Raw genomic sequence first — 24,692 nt, 5'->3', positions numbered from 1 at the left:
GTATGAAATACATTCACACTGCTTTCCAACAACCACCACCATCCATTTCCAGAACTTTGTTTTTATCATCCCATATTAAAACTATGTACCCATTAAACAGTAAATTCACATTTCCCCACTCCCCTCAACCAGTCCTTGGGGACCACCCCTTTACTTTCTATCTCTATCAATTTGACTATTCTAGGTACCTCATAAGTAGAATCATACAGTATTTGTTCTTTGTTGCACGGCTTCTTTCACTTACTATAATGTCTTCAAGGTTCAACCGATATTATAACATGTATCAGAATTTCATTCCTTTTTAAAGCTGAATAATCTCCCATTGTGAAAGACTTTATTTTTATGTAAAAGAGGCTTATTTACTTATGTTAAAGCATCAGGGCTTCCTTGGTGGTGCAGTGGTTAAGAATCTGCCTGCCAAGGCAGGGGACACGGGTTCAAGCCTTGGTCCAGGAAGATCCCACGTGCAGCGGAACAAATAAGCCCGTGGGCCACAACTACTGAGCCTGCACTCTAGAGCCTGTGAGCCACAGCTACTGAGCCCACGTGCCACAACTACTGAAGCCCGCATGCCTAGATCCGGTGCTCCGCAACAAGAGAAGTCACCGCAATGAGAAGCCCGCACGCTGCATCGAAGAGTAGCCCGCGCCCACTGCAACTAAAGAAAGCTCGTGTGCAGCGAAGACCCAACGCAGACAAAAATAAATTAATTAAAAAAAAAAAAAGCATCGGCCTGAGGGGCAGGCATATAATTTAACATACTTCTTAGGGGCCTGCTGGTTACTCTCCAGGGATGGAGGCTGGTGGGTGCCATCTTTGTGTTCTCCCTCTGCCTCATTTCAGCTTGCTTGCTCATAACGTCCAGAAAGGAGCTTGTACCCTCCTTTGGCAGCCTGATTTTTCTGGCTGCTACCCACAAGATACCACTAGATCACCGGGATCTGGTGGCCAGTGGGGCTTATGCTGAAGAATCCCACAGGACTGTAACCAACGGAGAAGACTTCTCGTCCAGGTACCATGCGCAGGACACAGCAAGAGGCAACAGACCCAGGAGCCCAGTCTTTCTGTGAAAGTGGCCTATTTGCTTGTCCTGGAGCTATGGCCTGAGGACAGACTTTTATGGTTTGGCACACATCTAGGGACCTATTGAAGTGTACTCCAAACACAGAGGCCAGTAGATGCCATCTCTGCTCTCCTTCTGCCTCACACCAGGTCACCAATAGCTACCAGAAAGGAACAATAACTGAACTGAAAAATACACTAGAGGGATTCAACAGCAGACTAGATGAAGCTGAAGATCAGTGAATGTGAAGACAGACAGGGCTGTGAAACTCACCGCAATCAGAGCAGCAAAAAGAAAAAAGAATGAAAAAAAGTGAAAATTGCTTAAGGAGCTTATGGGACAATATCAAGCCAACCAAAATTCATATTATAGGGGTCCCAGAAGGAGAAGCAAGAGAGAAAGGGGCAGAAAACTTACTTGAAGACATAATGGCTGAAAACTTCCCTAACCTTGGGAAGAAAACAGAGACCCAGATCCAGGAAGCAAAGGGAGTTCCAAATAAGATGAACTGAAAGACACATTATAATTAAATTGTCAGAAATTAAGGACAAGGAGACAATCTTAAAAGCAGCAAGAGAAAAACAACTTGTCATGTATAAGGGAACCCCCATAAAACTATCATCACATTTTCAGCAGAAACTTTACAGGCCAGAAGGAAATGGCATGATATAGTCAAAGTGCTGAAAGAAAAAACCCACAACCAAGAACACTCTACTGGGTGAAGGTTGTCACTCCGAATTGAAGGAGACAAGAAAAGGCTAAAGGAGCTCATCACCATGAAACCAGCCTTAGGAGAAATGTTAGAGGGACTTCTTTAAGCTGAAAAGAAAGGGTGCTAATTATTAATAGGAAAACATATGAACGTATAACTCTCACTGGTAAATATAAATATGTAGCAAAATTAAGAATAATGTTATAAAGGTGCTGGATTATTTATAAAGCTAGTATGAAGGTTAAGACCTTCATACTAGCCTTATAAGTGAGTAAAAATAACTATAACTACAATAATTAAGGGATACAAGAGATTAAAAGATGTAAAAGGTGACATCAAAAGTGTCAGACATCTGGCAGGGGTTAGGAGGGAGAGTAAAAATGTAGAGCTTTAGAATGTGCTCAAACTTAAGTTTTTATCAACTTGAAACAGACTGTTGTATACATTTTTTATGTGTAAGCCTCATGGTAACTACAAAGTAAAAACCAATAGTAGATACACAAAAGATAAAGGAATCTAAGCACACACTAAAGAAAGTCATCAAATCACAAAGGAAGAGAGCAGAAAGGAACAGAGGAACTAGAAAACAGCCAGAAAACAATTAACAAAATGGCAATATTTACATACCTATCAATAATTAATTTAAATGAAAATGATTTAAATTTTCCAATTAAAAGTCAGAGTGTCTGAATGGATAAAACACACATCTACATGCTGCCTACAAGACACTCACTTCAGATGTAAGGACACAGACTTAAGGGAAGGGTTGGAAAAAAATATTCCATGCAAATGGAAACCAAAAGAAAGCTGGGGTAACTAAGACAAAATAGACTTTAAAACAAAGACAGTAATAAGAGACAAAAGCATTACATTGTGATCAAGGGGTCAATCAAACAATAGGATATAACATTTGTAAATATTTATGCACCCAACATAGGAGCACCAAAGTGTATTAACACTTTAGGAAAGTATTTCCTAAAAAAGGAAAGACAAGAATACAGTAGTAGTAGGGGGCTTTAAAACACTACTTTCATCAATGGATAGATCATCCAGTCAGTACAGAAATTCAGCTGTAAATGACATATCAGATGGAGTTGATACATACAGCACAGTCCATCCAAAAGCAATGGAATATATCAATACATTCTTCTCAAGTGCACATGAAATATTATCCAGGAGAGATCATATGTTAGGCCACAAAAGAAGTCTTAACATATTTAAAAAGACTGAAATCATATCAAGCACTTTTCTAACTACAATGGTATGAAACCAGAAATCGATTACGAGAAGAAAACTGGAAAATTCACAAATATGTGGAAATTAAACAGCATGCTACTGAACAACCAATGAGTCAAAGAAGATATCAAAAGAGAAGTCAAAAAATACCTTGAGACAAATAAAAATGGAAATACAATACACCCAAACTTATGGGATGCAGCAAAAGCAGTTCTAAGAGGGAAGTTTGTATCAATAAATGCCAATATCAAGAAACAACAAAAAAATCCTCAAACAACCTAACTTTACATGCCAAGAACTAGGAAAAGAATAATACAGGAAGCCCAAAGGAAGGAAGTAAAGATCAGAACAGAAATAAATGAAATACAGACTAAAAAGACAGTAGTTAAGATCAACAAAACTAAGAACTGGTTCTTTGAAAACAAAATTGACAAACCTTAAGCCAGACTCATCAAGAAAAGAAAGAGGACTCACATCAACAAAATTACAACTCACAAAGGAGACATTACAACTGATACCACAGAAATACAAAGGATAAGAGACTACTGTGAACAATTATACACCAACAAATTTGACAACCTGGAAGAAAGGGATAAATTCCTAGAAACATACAGCCTACTGAAACTGAATTGTGAAGAAATGGAAAATCCAAACAGACCGATTACTAGTAAGGAGACTGAATTAGTCAATCAAAAACCTCCTTGGGATTAATATATACACACTACTATATATAAAATAGATAACCAACAAGGACCTACTGTATGGCACAGGAAACTACACTCAATATTTTATAATCACCTATAAGGGGAAAGAATCTGAAAAAGAATGTATATGTATGTATATATATCTGAATCACTGTGCTGTACACTTGAAACTAACACAACATGGTAAATGAACTATACTTCAATTTAAAAAATTATATATATATATAAATATATAAAGTTTCACATATACTACTTCCTATGGTCTGAGCATTTGTGCCCCTCCCCACACCCCAATTTCATACATTGAAATCCTAACGCCCAATGAGATGGTATTAGCAGATGGGGCCTTTGGGAGGTGAGTAGGTCATGAGGGCAGAGCCCTCATAAATGAAATTAATACCCACATAAAATAGACCCCAGAGAGCTCCCTTGCCTCCTGCCACCACATAGGGACACAAGAAGGCTATGAACAGGAAGAGGCTCCTCACTCGATCATACTGGCACCTTGATCTTGGACTTTTCAACCTCCAGAACTGTGAGAAATAAATTTCTGTTATAAGCTAAAGAAAACAAAAAACAAAAACCCACCCAACAAAAGTCCACAACCAGATGGCATTACTGGTGAATTCTCTCAAACATTTAAAGAATACCAATCATGTTCAAAGTCTCCCAGAAAGAAAAGAAAAGAAAAAAAAAAAAAGGAAGGAACACTACCAGGGCAATATCCCTGATGAATACAAATGCAAAAATCCTCAACAAAATATTAGCAAACCACATTCAACAATACATTAAAGGGATCATACACCATGATAAGTGCGATTTATTCTAGAGCTGCAAGGATGGTTCAACATCCACAAATCAATGTGTTATACCACTTTAACAAAATGAAGAATAAAAACCATGTGCTTACTCAATAGACACAGAAAAAGCATTTGACAAAATTCAACATCCATGTATGATTAAAAACTCTCAACAAAGGGTATATAGAGGGGAATGTACCTCAACAACATAATAAAAGCCATATTTGACAAGCCCACAGCTAACATTATACTCAATGATGAAAAGCTGAAATCTTTTCCTCTAATATCAGGAAGAAGTCAAGTATGCCCCTCTCACCACTTCTATTTAACACAGTATTGGACGTCCTAGCCATATAGCAATTAGGCACAAAAAGAAACAAAAAGGCATCCAAATTGGAAAGGACAAACTGTCACTATTTGCTGATGACATATTATATATAAGAAACCCTAAAGACTCCACAAAAAAACTGTGAGAAATAATAAATTCAGTTCAGTTGTAGGATACAAAGTCAATATACAAGAATTGTTGCATTTCTACACACTAATAAAAACTGTCAGAAAGAAATTAAGACAACAATCCCATTTACAATTGCATCAAAAAGAATAAAATACATAGGAATAAATTTTACCAAGCAGGTGAAAGATCTGTACACTGAAAACTATAAGATGTTGATGAAAGAAATTGAAGACACAAATAAATGGAAAGACATTCTGTGCTCATGGATTGGAAGAACATTGTTAAAATGTCCATACTACCCAAAGCAATCTATAGATTCAGTGCAATCCCTATCAAAATTCCAATGGCATTTTTCACAGAAATAGAACAAACAATCTTAAAATTCATATGGAACTACGTATGATCCCAAATAGCTAAAGTAATCTTGAGAAAAAAGACCAAAGCTGGAGACACTGTGTGCCCTAATGTCACACTATATGACAAAGGATAGTAATCAAAACAGTGTGGGATTGGCATAAAAACAGACACATATATCAATGGAACAGAATAGGGAGCCCAGAAATAAACCCATGCATATATGGTCAATTTATGACAAAGGAGGCAAGAATATACAATGGGGAAAAGACAGTCTCTGCAATAATGGTGCTAGGAAAACTGGATAGCCACATGCAAAGAGAACGAAACTGGACCACTCTTACACTATACACAAAAAGCTAACTCAAAATGGATGAAAGAATTTAGTGTAATACCTGAACCCATAAAACTCCTACAAGAAAACATAGGTGGTAGGCTCCTTGACGTTGGTCTTCGCAATGATTTGTTGGATTTGACACCAAAAGCAGAGGCATCAAAAGCAAAAATAAACAAATGGGACTACACCAAAGTACAAAGCTTCTGTAGAGCAAAGGAAACCAACAAAATGAAAAAGCAACCTACCAAATGGGAGAAAATATTTGCAAATCATATCTGATAAGGGGTTAATATCTAAAATATATATATATATATATATATATAAAACTTATACAACTCAACAAAAAAACCTATGATCCAGCAAAATGAGATCATAGATACAGAGAACAGATTGGTGGTTGCCAAAGGCAGAGGATGGGGGGTGTGCAAAATGGGTGAAGGGGGTCAAAAGTCTAAAATTTCAGTTACAAAATAAGTCCTGGGGAACACACGGCACGCCTCAGGCTGTTCCAACATCATGCCGGCCTCTGCTGCCACAGGCTCGCCCTGCATTCCGTACCCCTCCCTCCCCCCAACCTGAGTGAGCCAGAGCCCCCTAATCAGCTGCTCCTTTAACCCCCTCTTGTCTGGGCAAAGAACAGATGCCAGAGGGCGACCGACATGCAGAGGCGGGGCCAAATCCAAAGCTGAACCCCGGGAGCTGTGCGAACAAAGAAGAGAAAGGGAAATCTCTCCCAGCAGCCTCAGAAGCAGCGGATTAAATCTCCACAATCAACTTGATGTACCCTGCATCTGTGGAATACCTGAATAGACAACAAATCATCCCAAAATTGAGGCAGTGGACTTTGGGAGCAACTGTAGACTTGGGGCTTGCTGTATGCGACTGACTAGTTTCTGATTTATATGTTGGTCTTAGTTTAGTTTTCAGCACTTGTTGTCATTGGTGGATTTGTTTACTGGTTTGGTTGCTCTTTTCTTTATTACTTTTTAATTTTAAAAATATTAAAATTCTTTTTTATTTTAATAACTTTTATTTTATTTTACTCTATTTTATTTCTTTCTTTTTTTTCTCCCTTTTCCTCTGAGCCATGTAGCTGACAGGGTCTTGGTGCTCCGGCCGGGTGTCAGGCCTGAGCCTCGGAAGTGGGAGAGCTGAGTTCAGGACACTGGACCACCAGAGACCTCCTGGCTCCATGTAATATCAATTGGTGAGAGCTGTCCCAGAGATCTCCATCTCAACGCTAAGACCCAGCTCCACTCAACGACCAGCAAGTTCCAGTGCTGGACACCCCATGCCAAACAACTAGCAAGACAGGAACACAACCCCACCCATTAGCAGAGAGGCTGCCTAAAATCATAATAAGTTCACAGACACCCCAAAACACACCACCAGACTCGGTCCTGCACACCAGAAAGACAAGATCCAGCCTCATCCACCAGAACACAGGCACCAGTCCCCTCCACCAGGAAGCCGACACAACCCACTGAACCAGCCTTACCCACTGGGGGCAGACACCAAAAACAACGGAAACTGCAAACCTGCAGCCTGTGAAAAGGAGACCCCAAACACAGTAAGTTAAGCAAAATGAGAAGACAGAGAAACACACAGCAGATGAAGGAGCAAGGTAAAAACTCACCAGACCAAACAAATGAAGAGGGAATAGGCAGTCTACCTGAATAAGAATTCAGAGTAATGATAGTAAAGATGATCCAAAATCTTGGAAATAGAATGGAGAAAATACAAGAAACGTTTAACAAGGGCCTAGAAGAACTAAAGAGCAAACAAACAGTGATGAACAACACAATAAATGAAATTAAAAATTCTCTACAAGGAAACAATAGCAGAATTACTGAGGCAGAAGGACGGATAAGTGACCTGGAAGATAAAACAGTGGAAATAACTACTGCAGAGCAGAATAAAGAAAAAGAATGAAGAGACTTCAGGACAGTCTCAGAGACTTCTGGGACAACATTAAACACACCACCATTCGAATTATAGGGGTCCCAGAAAAAGAAGAGAAAAATGGACTGAGAAAATAATTGAAGAGATTATAGTTGAAAATTTCCCTAACATGGGAAAGGAAATAATCAAGTCCAGGAAGCACAGAGAGTGCCATACAGGATAAATCCAAGGAGAAACACACCAAGACACATATTAATCAAACTGTCAAAAATTAAATACAAAGAAAAAATATTAAAAGCAGCAAGGGAAAAGCAACAAATAACATACAAGGGAATCCCCATAAGGTTAACAGCTGATCTTTCAGCAGAAACTCTGCAAGCCAGAAGGGTGTGGCAAGACATATTTAAAGTGATAAAAGGGAAAAACCTACAACCAAGATTACTCTACCCAGCAAGGATCTCATTCAGATTTGACAGAGAAATTAAAACCTTTACAGTCAAGCAAAAGCTAAGAGAATTCAGCACCACCACACCAGCTCTACAACAAATGCTAAAGGAACTTCTCTAGGCAGGAAACACAAGAGAAGGAAAAGACCTACAATAACAGACCCAAAACAATTAAGAAAATGGTAATAGGAACATACATATCGATAATTACCTTGAATGTAAATGGATTAAATGCTCCAACCAAAAGATATAGACTGGCTGAGTGGATACAAAAATAAGACCTGTATATATGCTGTCTACAAGAGACCCACTTCAGACCTAGGGACACATACAGACTGAAAGTGAGGGGATGGAAAAAGATATTCCATGCAAATGGAAATCAAAAGAAAGCTGGAGTAGCAATACTCATATCAGATAAAATACACTTTAAAATAAAGACTATTACAAGAGACAAAGAAGGACACTACATAATGAGCAAGGGATCAATCCAAGAAGAAGATATAACAATTGTAAATATTTATGCACCCAACACAGGAGCGCCTCAATACATAAGGCAAATGCTAACAGCCATAAAAGGGGCAATCAACAGTAACAGTAATAGTAGGAGACTTTAACACCCCACTTTCACCAATGGACAGATCATCCAAAATGAAATAAATAAGGACACACAAGCTTTAAATGACACATTAAACAAGATGGACTTAACTGATATTTATAGGATATTCCATCCAAAAACAACAGAATACACTTTCTTCTCAAGTGCTCATGGAGCATTCTCCAGGATGGATCATATCTTGGGACACAAATCAAGCTTTGGTAAATTTAAGAAAATTGAAATCATATCAAGTATCTTTTCCGACAACAATGCAATGAGACTAGATATCAATTACAGGAAAAAAAACTGAAAAAATACAAACACATGGAGGCTAAACAATACGGTACTAAATAACCAAGAGATCACTGAAGAAATCAAAGAGGAAATCAAAAACTACCTAGAAACAAATGACAATGAAAACACGACAACCCAAAACCTATGGGATGCAGCAAAAGCAGTGCTAAGACGGAAGTTTATAGCAATAAAATCCTACCTCAAGAAACAAGAAAAATCTCAAATAAACAACCTAACCTTACACCTAAAGCAATTAGAGAAAGAAGAACAAAAAAACCCCAAAGTTAGCAGAAGGAAAGAAATCATAAAGATCAGATCAGAAATAAATGAAAAAGAAATGAAGGAAACGATAGCAAAGATCAATAAAACTAAAAGCTGGTTCTTTGAGAAGATAAACAAAATTGATAAACCATTAGCCACACTCATCAAGAAAAAAAAGGGAGAAGACTCAAATCAACAGAATTAGAAATGAAAAAGGAGAAGTAACAACTGACACTGCAGAAATACAAAGCATCATGAGAGATTCCTACAAGCAACTCTATGCCAATAAAGTGGACAACCTGGAAGAAATGGACAAATTCTTAGAAAAGCACAACCTCCCGAGACTGAACCAGGAAGAAATAGAAAATATAAACAGACCAATCACAAGCACTGAAATTGAAACTGTGATTAAAAATCTTCCAACAAACAAAAGCCCAGGACCAGATGGATTCACAGGCGAATTCTATCAAACATTTAGAGAAGAGCTAACACCTATCCTTCTCAAACTCTTCCAAAATACTGCAGAGGGAGGAACACTCCCCAACTCATTCTGTGAGGCCACCATCACCCTGATACCAGACAATGATGTCACAAAAAAAAGAAAACTGCAGGCCAATATCACTGATGAACATAGATGTGAAAGTCCTCAACAAAATACTAGCAAACAGAATCCAGCAGCGCATTAAAAGGATCATACACCATGATCAGGTGGGATTTATCCCAGAAATGCAAGGATTCATCAATATGGGCAAATCAATCAATGTGATACACCATATTAACAAACTGAAGCAGAAAAACCATATTATAATCTCAATAGACGCAGAAAAAGCTTTCAACAAAATTCAACACCCATTTATGATTAAAACTCTCCAGAAAGTAGGCATAGAGGGAACTTATCTCAACATAATAAAGGCCATATATGACAAACCCACAGCCAACATCATTCTCAATGGTGAAAAACTGAAAGCATTTCCACTAAGATCAGGAACAAGACAAGGTTGCCCACTCTCACCACTATTATTCAACATAGTTTTGGAAGTTTTAGCCCCAGCAATCAGAGACGAAAAAGAAAGAAAAGGAATCCAAATCAGAATAGAAGATGTAAAACTGTCACTGTTTGCACATGACATGATACTATACATGGAGAATCCTAAAGATGCTACCAGAAAACTACTAGAGCTAATCAATGAATTTGGTAAAGTAGCAGGATACAAAATTAATGCACAGAAATCTCTTGCATTCCTATACACTAATGATGAAAAATCTGAAAGAGAAATTAAGGAAACACTCCCATTTACCATTGCAACAAAAAGAATAAAATACCTAGGAATAAACCTACCTAAGGAGACAAAAGACCTGTATGCAGAAAACTATAAGACACTGATGGAAGAAATTAAAGATGATACAAACAGATGAAGAGATATACCATGTTCCTGGATTGGAAGAATCAACATTGTGAAAATGACTCTACTACCCAAAAAAATCTACAGATTCAGTGCAATCCCTGTCAAACTACCAATGGCATTTTTCACGGAACTAGAACAAAAAATTTCACAATTTATATGGATACACAAAAGACCCCAAATAGCCAAAGCAATCCTGAGAAAGAAAAATGGAGCTGGAGAAATCAGGCTCCCTGACTTCAGACTATACTACAAAGCTACAGTAATCAAGACAGTATGGTACTGGCACAAAAACAGAAATATAGATCAATCGAACAGGATAGAAAGCCCAGAGATAAACCTACACACATATGGTCACTTTGTCTTTGATAAAGGAGGCAAGAATATACAATGGAGCAACGATAGCCTCTTCAATAAGTGGTGCTGGGAAAACTGGACAGATACATGTGAAAGAATGAAATTAGAACACTCCGTAACACCATACACAAAAACTCCAAATGGATTAAAGGCCTAAACGTAAGGGCAGACACTATGAAACTTTTAGAGGAAAAACATAGGCAGAACACTCTATGACATACATCACAGCAAGATCCTTTTTGACCCAGCTCCTAGAGAAATGGAAATAAAAACAAAAATAAATAAATGGGTCTTAATGAAACTTAAAAGCTTTTGCACAGCAAAGGAAACCATAAACAAGACCAAAAGACAACCCTCAGAATGGGAGAAACTATTTGCAAATGAAGCAACTGACAAAGGATTAATCTCCAAAATTTACAAGCACCTCATGCAGCTCAATAACAAAAAAACAAACAACCCAATCCAAAAATGGGCAGAAGACCTAAATAGACATTTTTCCAAAGAAGATATACAGAGTGCCAACAACATATGAAAGAATGCTCAACATCATTAATCATTAGAGAAATGCAAATCAAAACTACAATGAGGTATCACCTCACACCAGTCAGAATGGCCATCATCAAAAAATCTAGAAACAATAAATGCTGGAGAGGGTGTGGAGAAAAGGGAACACTCTTGCACTGTTGGTGGGAATGTAAATTGATACATCCACTATGGAGAACAGTATGGAGGTTCCTTAAAAAACTAAAATAGAACTACCATACGACCCAGCAATCCCACTACTGGGCATATACCCTGAGAAAACCATAATTCAAAAAGAGTCATGTACCAAAATGTTCATTGCAGCTCTATTTACAATAGCCAGGACATGGAAGCAACCTAAGTGTCCATCATCGGATGAATGGATAAAGAAGATGTGGCACATATATACAATGGAATATTACTCAGCCATAAAAGGAAACAAAATTGAGTTATTTGTAGTGAGGTGGATGAAGTTAGAGTCTGTCATACAGAGTGAAGTAAGTCAGAAAGAGAAAAACAAATACAGTATGCTAACACATATATATGGAATCTAAGGAAAAAATAAAGAAAGGTCATGAAGAACCTAGTGGCAAGACGGGAATAAAGACATAGACCTACTAGAGAATGGACTTGAGGATATGGGGAGGGGTAAGGGTAAGCTGTGACAAAGTGAGAGAGTGGCATGAACATATATACACTACCAAACGTAAAATAGATAGCTAGTGGGAAGCAACTGCATAGCACAGGGAGATCAGCTCGGTGCTTTGTGACCACCTAGAGGGGTGGGATAGGGAGGGTGGGAGGGAGGGAGATGCAAGAGGGAAGAGATATGGGAACATATGTATAACTGATTCACTTTGTTATAAAGCAGAAACTAACACACCATTGTAAAGCAATTATACTCCAATAAAGATGTTAAAAAAAAGAGAAATGGAAATAAAAACAAAAATAAACAAATGGGACCTAATGAAACTTCAAAGCTTTTGCACAGCAAAGGAAACCATAAACAAGACGAGAAGACAACCCTCAGAATGGGAGAAAATATTTGCAAATGAATCAACGGACAAAGGATTAATCTCCAAAATATACAAGCAGCTCATGCAGCTCAGTATCAAAAAACAAACAATCCAATCCAAAAATGGGCAGAAGACCTAAATAGACATTTCTCCAAAGAAGATATACAGATTGCCAACAAACACATGAAAGAATGCTTAACATCACTAATCATTAGAGAAATGCAAATCAAAACTACAATGAGCTATCACCTCACACCAGTCAGAATGGTCATCATCAAAAAATCTAGAAACAATAAATGCTGGAAAGGGTGTGGAGAAAAGGGAACACTCTTGCACTGTTGGTGGGAATGTAAATCGATACAGCCACTGTGGAGACCAGTATGGAGGTTCTTTAAAAAACTAAAAATAGAACTACCATATGACCCAGCAATCCCACTACTGGGCATATACCCTGAGAAAACCATAATTCAAAGAGTCATGTACCACAATGTTCATTGCAGCTCTATTTACAATAGCCAGGACATGGAAGCAACCTAAGTGTCCATCATCGGATGAATGCATAAAGAAGATGTGGCACATATATACAATGGAATATTACTCAGCCATAAAAAGAAACGAAATTGAGTTATTTGTAGTGAGGTGGGTGGACCTAGAGTCTGTCATACAGAGTGAAGTAAGTCAGAAAAACAAATACCGTATGCTAACACATATATATGGAATCTAAAAAAAAATGGTTCTGAAGAACCTAGGGGCAGGACAAGAATGAAGATGCAGACATAGAGAATGGACTTGAGGACACTGGGATGGGGAAGGGTAAGCTAGGAAGAAGTTAGAGAGTGGCATTGACATATATACACTACCAAGTGTAAAGTAGATAGGTAGTGGGAAGCAGCCACATAGCACAGGGAGATTAGCTTGGTTCTTTGTGACCCTAGAGGGGTGGGTTAGGGAGGGTGGGAAGGAGACGCAAGAGGGAGGGGATATGGGGATGTATGTATACGTATAGCTGATTCACTTTGTTATACAGCAGAAACTAACACAACAATGTAAAGCAATTTTACAATTTTATAAAGCAATTTTATTATACTCCAATAAAAATGTTAAGAAAAAAAAGAAACTATTGCCTAATCTAAAGTCTTACAGATTTACACCAATGTTTCCTCTAAGATCCATTTTGAGTTAATTTTTATATGTGGTATGAACTAAGGTTCAAATTTATTCTTTTGCATATGGATATCCATTGTCTATCACCATTTGTTGATAAGGATACTCTTGACATCCTTGTTGAAAATCAATTTACTTTTGATATACGGGTTTATTTCTAAGTGTTGTCATCTTAATAATATTAAATCTTCGAATTCATGAACATAGGCTGTCTCTCCATTTACTTAGGTCTTTAGTTTCTTTCAACAATGATTTGCAGTATACAAGTCTTATATTCATTGATTAAATTTACTCATAAATATTTTTTTCTTTTTGTTATTTTAACTGGATTTTAAAAAATTTTTATTATTTTTTTTCTTTTAAGAATCTTTATTGAATTTTTTTTTGAACAATTTAGTTTGCTGGATCTCGATGCAGTTTATAAAAAAAACTTCAGCACAGTTTCATATAAACTGCAATCAAAAAAGTAACTTGTCAAAGAAGTTATCTGAAGTTGCAAGTTATTTTTTGTAATATGCAGAACAGGAAAATGTAAGCATGCTCTCAGATGCAGGCGCTCCTGTGTGCTATGGAGTTACTTTGAAGAGCTTGCTAAGGTCTGCGGGCAGTTTATGGAATGCAATCATTCTCTCCACGATTTTGGTACACGAGAATAAAACTGATATTTATGAAATATGTCTTTTTCTCAAAAAAGTTGAGGCAGCTTTTGTTGAATGCTATCTGTGGGAGTACACTTGATAACCTTGAACTGTACTAAGAGAAACAGACAGCCAAGAGGCCATGTTCATGCTGAAACTTGAAAACACCCCTCTAGACGTGTTGATTTCCCAGAAAAGGAAGAGGATAAGACACTAAGCACAGTTGTTCATTGTCTTACAGTAGCAGAACACACCAAGAAACTTTACATAAGAAGGGAGCAAATTCCCTTCACTGCTTTCAGTCAAGGTCAGTGGCGGCTACAGTGGAGGGTGGAGGTGGAGATTGTTTATTGCTAATGTATAGAAATACAACTGATTTTTTTCTATATTCTTAAAAAAAAAAGTCCTGGAGATGTAATGTGCAGTATGGTAATAGTTAATAATACTCTTGCCTATTTGAAAGTAGATCTTAACAGTTCTCATCACAGAAATTTGCAACCATTTATGGTAACAGATTAACAAGACTTATTGTGATCATTTATATATATATATATATATATATATACACACACATATACTCACACATACATATATATGTACATATTATAGGTGTGTTATATATATATATATATATATGTTGTACACCTGAAACTAATATAACATATGTAAATTATACCTCAAAAATATAAACATGAACATAGACTTTTTTCCTCTATTGTTTACTGCTATATCCTCAGGGTTTAGATTAATTCTCAAACCATACATAGTGTGCTGTCGGTAAATGTTTGCTGAAGCAATGAATCTTTTGTGAGCTTTCAGATTCTCCATGCCAGGAAAACCCTCCATAATATTTTGTAATAGACAAAATGTTTCTTTTCAACACCATCTTAGAAATACTTTAGCCATGCTAGCAAAAACAAAAACAAAAAAACCCCATCATATGTATATGCATACACATGTACATATACATATATACACACATATACAGTTATTTATACATACCTCATTTTGTTTATCCATTCATCCATCGATAGACATTTAGAGTGTTTCCACTTTTTGGCTATAAACATTACTATACAAATATCTATTTAAGTCTCTGCTTTCCAGTCTTTTTGGGTATATACCCAGAAGTAGAATTGCTAATCACATGATAATTCTCTTTTTAATTTTTTTGAGGAACTGCCATACTGTTTTCCATAGTGGCTGCACCATTTTACATTCCCTCGGCAACGCACAGAAGTTCTAATTTCTCCAGCACGTGGTGTTTTCTGTTTGTTTCTTATAATAGCCATTTTCATGGCATTGCTAAGTTTTAAGACTTAATTTTGAGAAAAGAAATATAAAATTCAGTTCGTGGATCTGAACTAGATTTCCCACTTGTCTTTTGGACAGTTTGAAAAATTTGTCTTCCAACAAATACTCAAAACATGAGTAAACATGGAAAGCTTCCTACTATGAAAGTTATGGAGAGCTGGTCATGAGCAGGGGCTCACTTCCTAGCTGGGTAGCCTTGAGCAAGTTCATTTACCTCTCAGCCACGTCCTAGGGTTGTTGGGGGGATTAAATTTTCTCATACTTTAAAGCCCTTTTTAACAGTGCCGGGTACCCAGGGCACGTGTCGGGCACTGTTTCAGGGTGAGTTGTTGCTTATTGATTTGCACAGAACTGAAACTCTCCATGAGTTCCATCTTGATTATCAGAGGTCCAAACCATGCGTAACTAGGATATTTTTTATCTCCTTTTTGGTGGTGCCAGAATATATCTGAAACACTGAAACCTTTAAAGGCATTTGTCAAGACATTTACTGCCTTACTAGATATTAAGAACATTTTTTTTTAAAGGGAAAACATTGTAGGAGGGGAAATAGAAAATTATTTTCATGTGGACAGGACTATAAATGGGATTGTTTTCTTGGGAGAAAACTTTATAAATGGAAACCTCTTAATACAGCAAAAGACTGAATTTAAATTCAGTCTTTTCTCTTTGAAAATGCCATGCCACGGTCTTCATTATTTGTTATATTTCTAAAGTGCTTTTCTTCCCAGGAAGCTCATTACAAACTGTCTCCTGACCTGATTCAATTCGGCTCCTTCGCAGGGGAACCACCCTTCAAAATGTACCAGAAACAGATCAGAGAGCTTGCAAATCTAGTTGTTTTGCGTGGATACTGCATTTTATAAAGTGTGACACCACTGTTTATCATTAAGGGTTCAAATAATTTCATCCCCTTAGGCAGAATATTCAGTTATGAGGTTGAGTCAAACTATAGTAGACAAGTTGTAGATTCCTTAGAAAGTGGGCTTCTAATGGAAATGCTAACAATCCATTAACAGCAGGAGGGCTAGTGGCTGCCACTAAAAATATACTTAAAGATTACAGTACTAAAAACACATATTTTAATATGCCTGCTAGGGGCTTCCCTGGTGGTACAGTGGTTGAGAATCTGCCTGCCAATGCCAGGGACATGAGTTCGAGCCCTGGTCTGGGAAGATCCCACATGCCGCGGAGCAACTAAGCCTGTGCGCCACAGCGACTGAGCCTGCGCTCTAGAGCTCGTGAGCCACAACTACTGAGCCTGCGCTCTAGAGCCCGCGAGCCACAACTACTGAGCCCACGTGCCACAACTACTGAAGCCCACATGCCTAGAGCCTGTGCTCCGCAACAAGAGAAGCCACTGCAATGAGAAGCCTGCGCACTGCAACAAAGAGCAGCCCCTGCTCGCCTCAACTAGAGAAAGCCCGCACACGGCAACGAAGACCAACGCAGCCAAAAATAAAATAAATTTTTTAAAAAATTAAAAAATAAAAATGCCTGTTAGAAGTTCAAGAATTTTTTTTTCACATTGCCGTTAATAATAGGCCGCCCTATCCTTTTGGCATTTGATTTTGTCTCATAAATGGGCTTAATCTAAATTAATGCTGTTGTACTACAGCATTTTTTTCTGTTTGATTTTGAGGGGTTTGGATGTCTTTTGGCAGAATTATCACTGCCTTTAATGGAAGATGAATAATCGGTGTATTCGTAGAATTATGGAATTTTAAATCTGGAAAGGATCTCAGTGATCAGCAACTCATCTCTCTTGTATCTGCTAGAGGAGATCTGAGCTCCTAAAAAGTAATGGGCTAGAACTTAAAAAGGGAAAATGACTGTGGGGGAATTGATGTTGTGCCTGAGGCCTTAGTATTTTCTTACCTGTGACATTATTGCAATGCCCTTTGGCCTAATCTCCTTGCCTCAATTATCTTTCTTTCTTCCTACCGTATCTTTCTTTGATGGTAAAAATAGTATGTTCATTGTAGAACTATTAGAAAGTGAAGAAAATAATAAAAGAGACTAAAAATCACCTCTAGCCTCATCACCCAGAGTAGTCACTGCTAATATTTGGCGGGTATTGCCCCCATTTTTTTTTTCCATCTACATGTATATATTTCCTTTTACAAAATTGGGTTCATGCAGAACATACTATTCTAAAATCATTTTTACTTTGCAATAGCTCATGAACATTTTCTCACATTACTGAATATTCTTTAAGGACTTGATTTTCATCAGCTGCTTAGTGTATAATCTCAGAGCTGTGCAAGATTTCTCTAACCTGTTTAGGGAGTTTGACGTTTTGTCCATTGACACTGCGATGAATATCCGTGTACACAAATTTACATCTCTGACTGTCTCCTCAGGAGAAAAAGTTTTTGTGCCTATTGCCCAATTACCCCTCCGAACGACACTACTCTTTTACCCTTCCGCCAGCAGTAACAGGAGTGTAGTCTTTTTCCTGAGCCCTCACCAACACTGGCCATTACAAATTAAAAAAAAAATTTGGGGGGAGTGACATCATCAAGATGGCAACATAGGTCATTCCTGACTTTGTTCTCCCTCACAAGAAGAACTAACAACTATTCACAGAGAAGACACCACTGAGAGAATCCTAGAACACTTGGGTGAGGCTGAAGGACCCCCTGCACCACAGAGACCAAGACAGGTGGCATTAGAAGGGTAAGAGGAGCCGCTACGTGCTCACCGCACTGCCCCTCCCCCAGGCCAGCATGGCACCGTGGAGAAATCTCCCTCAAGCCTCTGGTTCCTCCAGTGGCGAAAGAGGCCCAGATGGACATCCAGCTCTCCCAGCACTGTGGGTTCTTTCTTGCGAGACCATCTCTGGTCTTAACCCCATGGAGATTGCAGAGGAATCTGAAGGACTTGACCACTGAGAATCTCATCATGCCACAACCAGCACTCTGATCTTGGCGGACCAGGTTCCTATGTGCAGTGCCCAAATAGTAGCCCCAGCCAGCCACTTTGTCCATCTGCAGAGTCAAGTCATTGGCACTGTCTGACCTGGGAACTCAGTGGAGTCCAAGTCTGTCTGATTTGGGTCCTCAAACAAAGATATTTGGCCCTGGAGCCTGGTCTGTCCCCACGCATGCAGGGGAGCTGAGTTTTAACCCCCACTGACTGCTGAGTGAAGCTCCCAGCCCCACCCAACCAGAAAGCCTGGCCAGAACACCTGGGAAGCTGCATAGCCCGGCAATACTTGAGCACAGAGTCTGGCAGGCAGAGCTGACAGACGGCAGAGCAAAGCCAGTGGCTGTGTTCAGCTAGGGAACTTAGGGTGCAGGTCAGCTTGAATCAAGACTACCAACAAAGAGCCTTTCTGGCCTTGGAATTAGTTCTCCCACAGTGCCCAGGAAGGGAACCTAATTCACAGCCCCACTCATTGCTGAATACACCTTGCAGCCCACCCGACCATGGAATCTAACTAGAGCACATGGGAAGCTGCCTAGCCCATCCAACAACCCTGCGTACAGTGGCACTTGAACAGAGCAAAACTGGTGGCCCCGTCTGGCCAGGGAATTCAGTACACACTCTTGCCTGGCTCAGGTCCCCAAACAACAAGCCATACAGGCCCTGGGGCCTATTCTGCTGCCCCACCAGGGAAGAGAAGCTAATTCATAGCCCCACCTACTGCTGAGTATAGTACCCAGTCATGACCATCTAGTAATCCTGACCAAAAAACCCAGGAAGCTGTGGAGCCCAACCTACAGCCTCACTTGTGCAGGGAACCAAATCAGCAGTCCTATCTAACTGTTCTCAGGCAGCAGCAAGCCCTCCCTGCCCCATCACCTCAGAACTTGGGCAGTGGCCTCACCCCAAAATAAACCCTGATAGCAAACCATTCCTGCCCAAGGATGTTACCAGCAAACACATCCAGAAACCCAAACTGAGCTGACTGTCTCTGCCAAAGCACACATGTAAAGTCTGGAGGAGAAGACCACTTACTCATATGTGCATATACCAATGTAAGAAATCAAGGATCATGAAAAATCTGGTTAATATGACAGCAAAGGAAACTAATAAAGCTCCAATTACTGACCCTAAAGAAATGGACATCTCAGAACTTTCAGACAGAGAATTCAGAATAATCCTCCTAAAGAAGTTTAGTGAACTACAAGCACACACAGACAACAAAATTAGGAAAACCATACATGAACAAAATGAGAAACTCAGCAAAGAAATCGGATCAAAAAAAAAAAAAAACCCCAAACAGAAACCCTAGAGCTGAAAAATACAATGACTGAAGAACTCAACAATGAGCTTCAAAAGCAGACTCTACTAGGCACAAGAAACCTAGAAGTCAAGTCCAGTTGGGAGCAAAAAGAAAAAAACAATGAAGAAGATTGAATAAAACCTATGGGACTTACAGGACACAATCAAAAGAAACAGTATGTGCATTATGGGAATTCCAGAAGGAGAAGATAAAGAGAAAGAGACAAAGTGTATTATTTAAATCAATAATGGCTGAAAACTTCCCACAACTTGGGAGAGAAAGGGACATCCAGATCCATAAGGCACAAGGGACACCAAATAGGTTAAACATGAGTAGGGCTACACTGAGATTATAATTAAGTTGTCAAAAGTCAAAGACAAAGAATTTTGAAAGCAGCAAGAGAAAAGAGAAGTTACCAACACTGGAACTCTCATAAGACTTCTGGTAGATTTCTCAACAGAAACGTTTCATGTCAGGAGAGAATGGAATGGTATATTCAAATTTTTGAAAAAAACCATCAACCAAGAATTCTATGCCTGGCAAAGCTATCCTTCAGAAATGAAGGAGAGATAAAGGTATTCCTGAAGAAACAAAACCTGAGGGAGTTTATCACCACTAGATCTGCCTTACAAGAAAGGCTAAAGGGAGTTCTTTGAGTAAAAGGACACTAAATAACATCATAAAACATAAGAAGGTAGCATAAAACTCACTGGTAATGGTAAGTATATAGTCAAAGTTAGATTCTGTAATGTGGTAACAGTGGTACATAATTCACTTATAACTGTATGTTAAAAGTTAGAAAAAAAGGACTTCCGTGGTGGTGCAGTGGTTGAGAATCCACCTGCCAATGCAGGGGACACGGGTTTGATCCCTGGTCTGGGAAGATCCCACATGCCTGTGCACCACAACCATGGAGCCTGTGCTCTAGAGCCTGTGAGCCACAACTACTGAGGCCGCGTGCCACAACTACTGAAGCCCACATGCCTAGAGCCCATGCTCTGCAACAAGAGAAGCCACCACAATGAGAAGCCTGCCCACCACAACAAAGAGTAGCCCCCACTCGCCACAACTAGAGAAAGCCTGCACACAGCAATGAAGACCCAATGAAGCCATAAATAAGTAAATAAATAAATAAGTAAATAATACTTTAAAAAGTTAGAAAACATAGTAAAAATAACCACGACTACAATAACTTGATATTGGTTACACAATATTTAATAATGTATCAACTGTCCAGCAACAATAACCTAAAATGTGAGGGAGAGGACAAGCAAAAGTAAAGTTTAGGAAGTCTATTGAACTTGAGTCATTATCAGTTTAAAATAGGGTGTTATTATCTTAATATAGTCTATGTAAGCCTCATGGTAATGGTAAGGCAAAAACGTGTAGTATTTACACAAAAGAACATGATAAAGTTGTCAAAGCATACTGATACCAAAAGACATCAAAACACACACAAAAAACACAGCAAGATATGAAACAAGGAACAGAGGAACTACAAAACAGCCAGAAAACAATTAACAAAATGGCAATAAGTCCTTCCCTATCAATAATTACTTTTAACATAAATGGAGCTAGATTCTGCAATCAAAAGATACAGAATGGCTAAATGGATTAAAAAAAAAACAAGATCCAACAATACGTTGCCCACAAGAGGTTCACTTTAACCTTAAAGACACACAAAGACTGAAAATAAAGGGGTGGAGCTCAATATTAAAAAAACAAACAACCCAATCCAAAAATGGGCAGAAGACCTAAATAGACATTTCTCCAAAGAAGACATACAGATGGCCAAGAAGCACATGAAAAGCTGCTCAACATCACTAATTATTAGAGAAATGCAAATCAAAACTACAATGAGGTATCACCTTACACCAGTTAGAATGGGCATCATCAGAAAATCTACAAGCAACAAATGCTGGAGAGGGTGTGGAGAAAAGGAAACCCTCTTGCACTGTTGGTGGGAATGTAAATTGATACAGCCACTATGGAGAACAGTATGGAGGTTCCTTAAAAAACAAACTGAAAATAGAATTACCATATGACCCAGCAATCCCACTAATGGGCATATACCCAGAGAAAACCATAATTCAAAAAGACACATGCACCCCAATGTTCATTGCAGCACTATTTACAATAGCCATGTCATGGAAGCAATCTAAATGCCCATCGACAGACGAATGGATAAAGAAGATGTGGTACATATATACAATGGAATATTACTCAGCCATAAAAAGGAACGAAATTGGGTCATTTGTAGAGATGTGGATGGATCTAGAGACTGTCATACAGAGTGAAGTCAGTCAGAAAAAGAAAAACAAATATCGTATATTAACGCATATATGTGGAACCTAGAAAAATGGTACAGATGAACTGGTTGGCAGGGCAGAAATAGAGACACAGATGTAGAGAACAAATGTAGGGACACCAAGGGGGAAAGTGGTGGGGGTGGTGGTGGTGGTGGGATGAACTGTATAAAATAGATAACTAATAAGAACCTGCTGTATAAAAAAATAAAATTAAATTAAAAAACTAAAAAATAATAAAATTTAAAAAAACAGAAAAAAAAAGAAAAGAAAGGGGTGGAAAAAGATAATCCAAGCAAATGGTATATTTTAAGAAGTCAGGGGTAGGTGTACTTACATGAGACAAAATAGACTTTATAGTAAAAATAGTACAAAGAGACAAAGAATGTCATCATATAATGATAAAGGGGTCAATCCATCAAGAAGATATAATAATTGTAGATATTTATGCATCCAGCGTTGGAGCACCCAAATATATAAAGCAGACCTAAATTGAGAAACAGCAATACAATAATAGTTGGGGACTTTAATACCCCACTCTCAACAATGGATAGATCATCCACACAGGGAATCAATAAGGAAACAGTGGATATGAACAATGCTGTAGATCAACTGAACCTAAGAGACATATACAGGATATTCTATCCAATAACAGCCGAATATACACTCCTAAGTGCATGTGGAACATTTTTTAGAATAGAACATATGGTAGGCCACAAAACAAGTTTAAGCAAATTTAAGAATATTGAAATCATACCAAGTATCTTCTCTGACCACAATGGTATGAAACTAGAAATCAGTAACAGGAAGAAAACTAGAAAATTCACAAATACATGGAAATTAAATAATACTCTCCTGACCCATCAAAGAAGAAATGAAAGGGGAAATAATGTATCGTGAGACAGATGAAAAATGGAAATACTACATACCAAAACTTATGGCATGCACCAAAAGCAATTCTAAGAGGGAAGTTCATAGCAATAAATGCCTACATTAAGAAATAAAAGTCTCAAATAACATAACTCTATACCTTAAGGAACCAGAAAGAGCAGAACAAACTGAGCCCAGAGTTAGCAGAAGGAAGGAAATAAAGATTAGAGCAGAAACAAATGAGATGGAGAATAGGAAGACAATAGAGAAGATTAACAACACTTTAACAAAACTAAGAGTTAGTCCTTGGAAAAGATAAACAAGGTTGTCAGACCTTTAGCTAGACTCACCAAGAAACAGAGAGGACTCAAATCAACAAAATTATAAATGAAAAGGGAGACATTACCACTGATACCACAGAAATACAAAGGATTATAAGAGGCTACTATGAACAATTTATACACCAACAAACTGGACAACCTAGAATAAATGGACACATTTTTAGAAACATACCACCTAAAAAGACTGACTCAGGAAGAAAGAGAAAATCTGAACAGACCAATTAGTATTAAGGACATTAAATCATTAATCAAAAATCTCCCAATGAAGAAAAGCCCAGGACCAGATGGCTTCACTGGTGAATTTTAGCAAGCATTTAAAGAAGAATTAATGCCAATCCTTCTCAAACTCTTCCCAAAATATTTGAGGAGGTGGGAAACTCCCAAACTCGTTTTACAAGGTCAGCATTACCCTCATACCAAAGCCAGAAAAGGACACTCTCAGAAAACCGTAGGCCAATATCTCTTATGAATATAGATGCAAAAATTCTCAGTAAAATACTAGCAAACTGAATTCAGCAGCACATTAAAAAGATCTTTCACCATGGCGAAAGATCCCAAGTGGGATTTATCCCTGAGATGCAAGGATAGTTCAGACACAAATCCATCAATGTGATGCATCAATTAATAGAATGAAAGGGAAAAAATCATATGATCATCCCTATAGATGCAGAAAAAGCCTTTGACAAAATTTAACAACTATTTATGACAGTTGTTTAAAACTACAAACTAGGTATAGAAGGAACATACCACAACATAGTAAAGGCCATATATGACAATCCCACAGCTAACATCATACTCAATTGTGAAAGGTTAAAAACCTGTCCTCTAAAATCAGGAACAAGGCAAGGCTGCCCACTCTCACCACTCCTATTCAACATAGTACTCAAAAGTCCTAGCCAGAGCAATCAGGCAAGAAAAAGATATAAAAGGCATTAGGATTGGAAAGGAAGAAGTAAAATAGTCTCTATTTGCATATGACATGATTTTATACATAGAAAATTCTAGAGACTCCATCAGTAAACTGCTAGATCTAATCAATTCAGTAAAGTTGCACGATACAAAAATCAGTAGCATTTCTGTACACTGATAATGAATTATATGAAAAAGAGACTTAAATTATCCCATTTACAGTAGCATCAAAAAGAATAGAATACTTAATTTAACCAAGGAGGTGAAAGATCTCTGCACTGAAAGCTACAAGACATTGAAGAAAGAAATCCAAGAAGACACCAATAACTGGAAAGATATCCCATGCTCATGGATTGAGAGAATTGTTAAAATGTCCATACTACCCAAAGCCATCTGTAGATTCAATGTAATTCCTATCAAGATTCTAATGGCACTTTTTTTTCAGAAATAGAAAAAAAGT

The 24,692-nt window shown here is 38.1% G+C and overlaps 1 protein-coding gene and 1 long non-coding RNA gene across 9 annotated transcripts in view; both read left to right on the top strand.

The window, feature by feature from the left end:
* Positions 1 to 24,692, top strand: part of LOC309653016 — a 633,104-nt gene that overhangs the window by 307,731 nt on the left and 300,681 nt on the right. The gene's annotated exons all lie outside the window — the stretch shown is intronic.
* PCYT1B (phosphate cytidylyltransferase 1B, choline) overlaps positions 1 to 24,692 on the top strand; it is a 178,489-nt gene that overhangs the window by 146,576 nt on the left and 7,221 nt on the right. The window contains exon 8 of one of the 8 annotated variants that reach the window (XM_082447238.1): positions 16,674 to 22,264. The exons of 5 other annotated variants lie outside the window; for them this stretch is intronic. In XM_082447238.1, coding sequence (XP_082303364.1) covers positions 16,674 to 16,700 — 27 coding nt within the window. In that variant the 3' untranslated portion in view covers positions 16,701 to 22,264. Of the gene's footprint in view, positions 1 to 6,748; positions 11,089 to 16,673; positions 22,265 to 24,692 lie in introns of those variants that run through there. 2 more of the 8 variants (XM_082447236.1, XM_082447240.1) reach the window with 2 other exon arrangements.

This window comes from Balaenoptera physalus, assembly GCF_965194825.1.
Source record: "Balaenoptera physalus genome assembly, chromosome: X".
NCBI classification, from domain to species: domain Eukaryota; kingdom Metazoa; phylum Chordata; class Mammalia; order Artiodactyla; family Balaenopteridae; genus Balaenoptera; species Balaenoptera physalus.
Note: the sequence above shows the minus strand (reverse complement) of the source record. Positions and strands in the feature narration are given on the sequence as shown.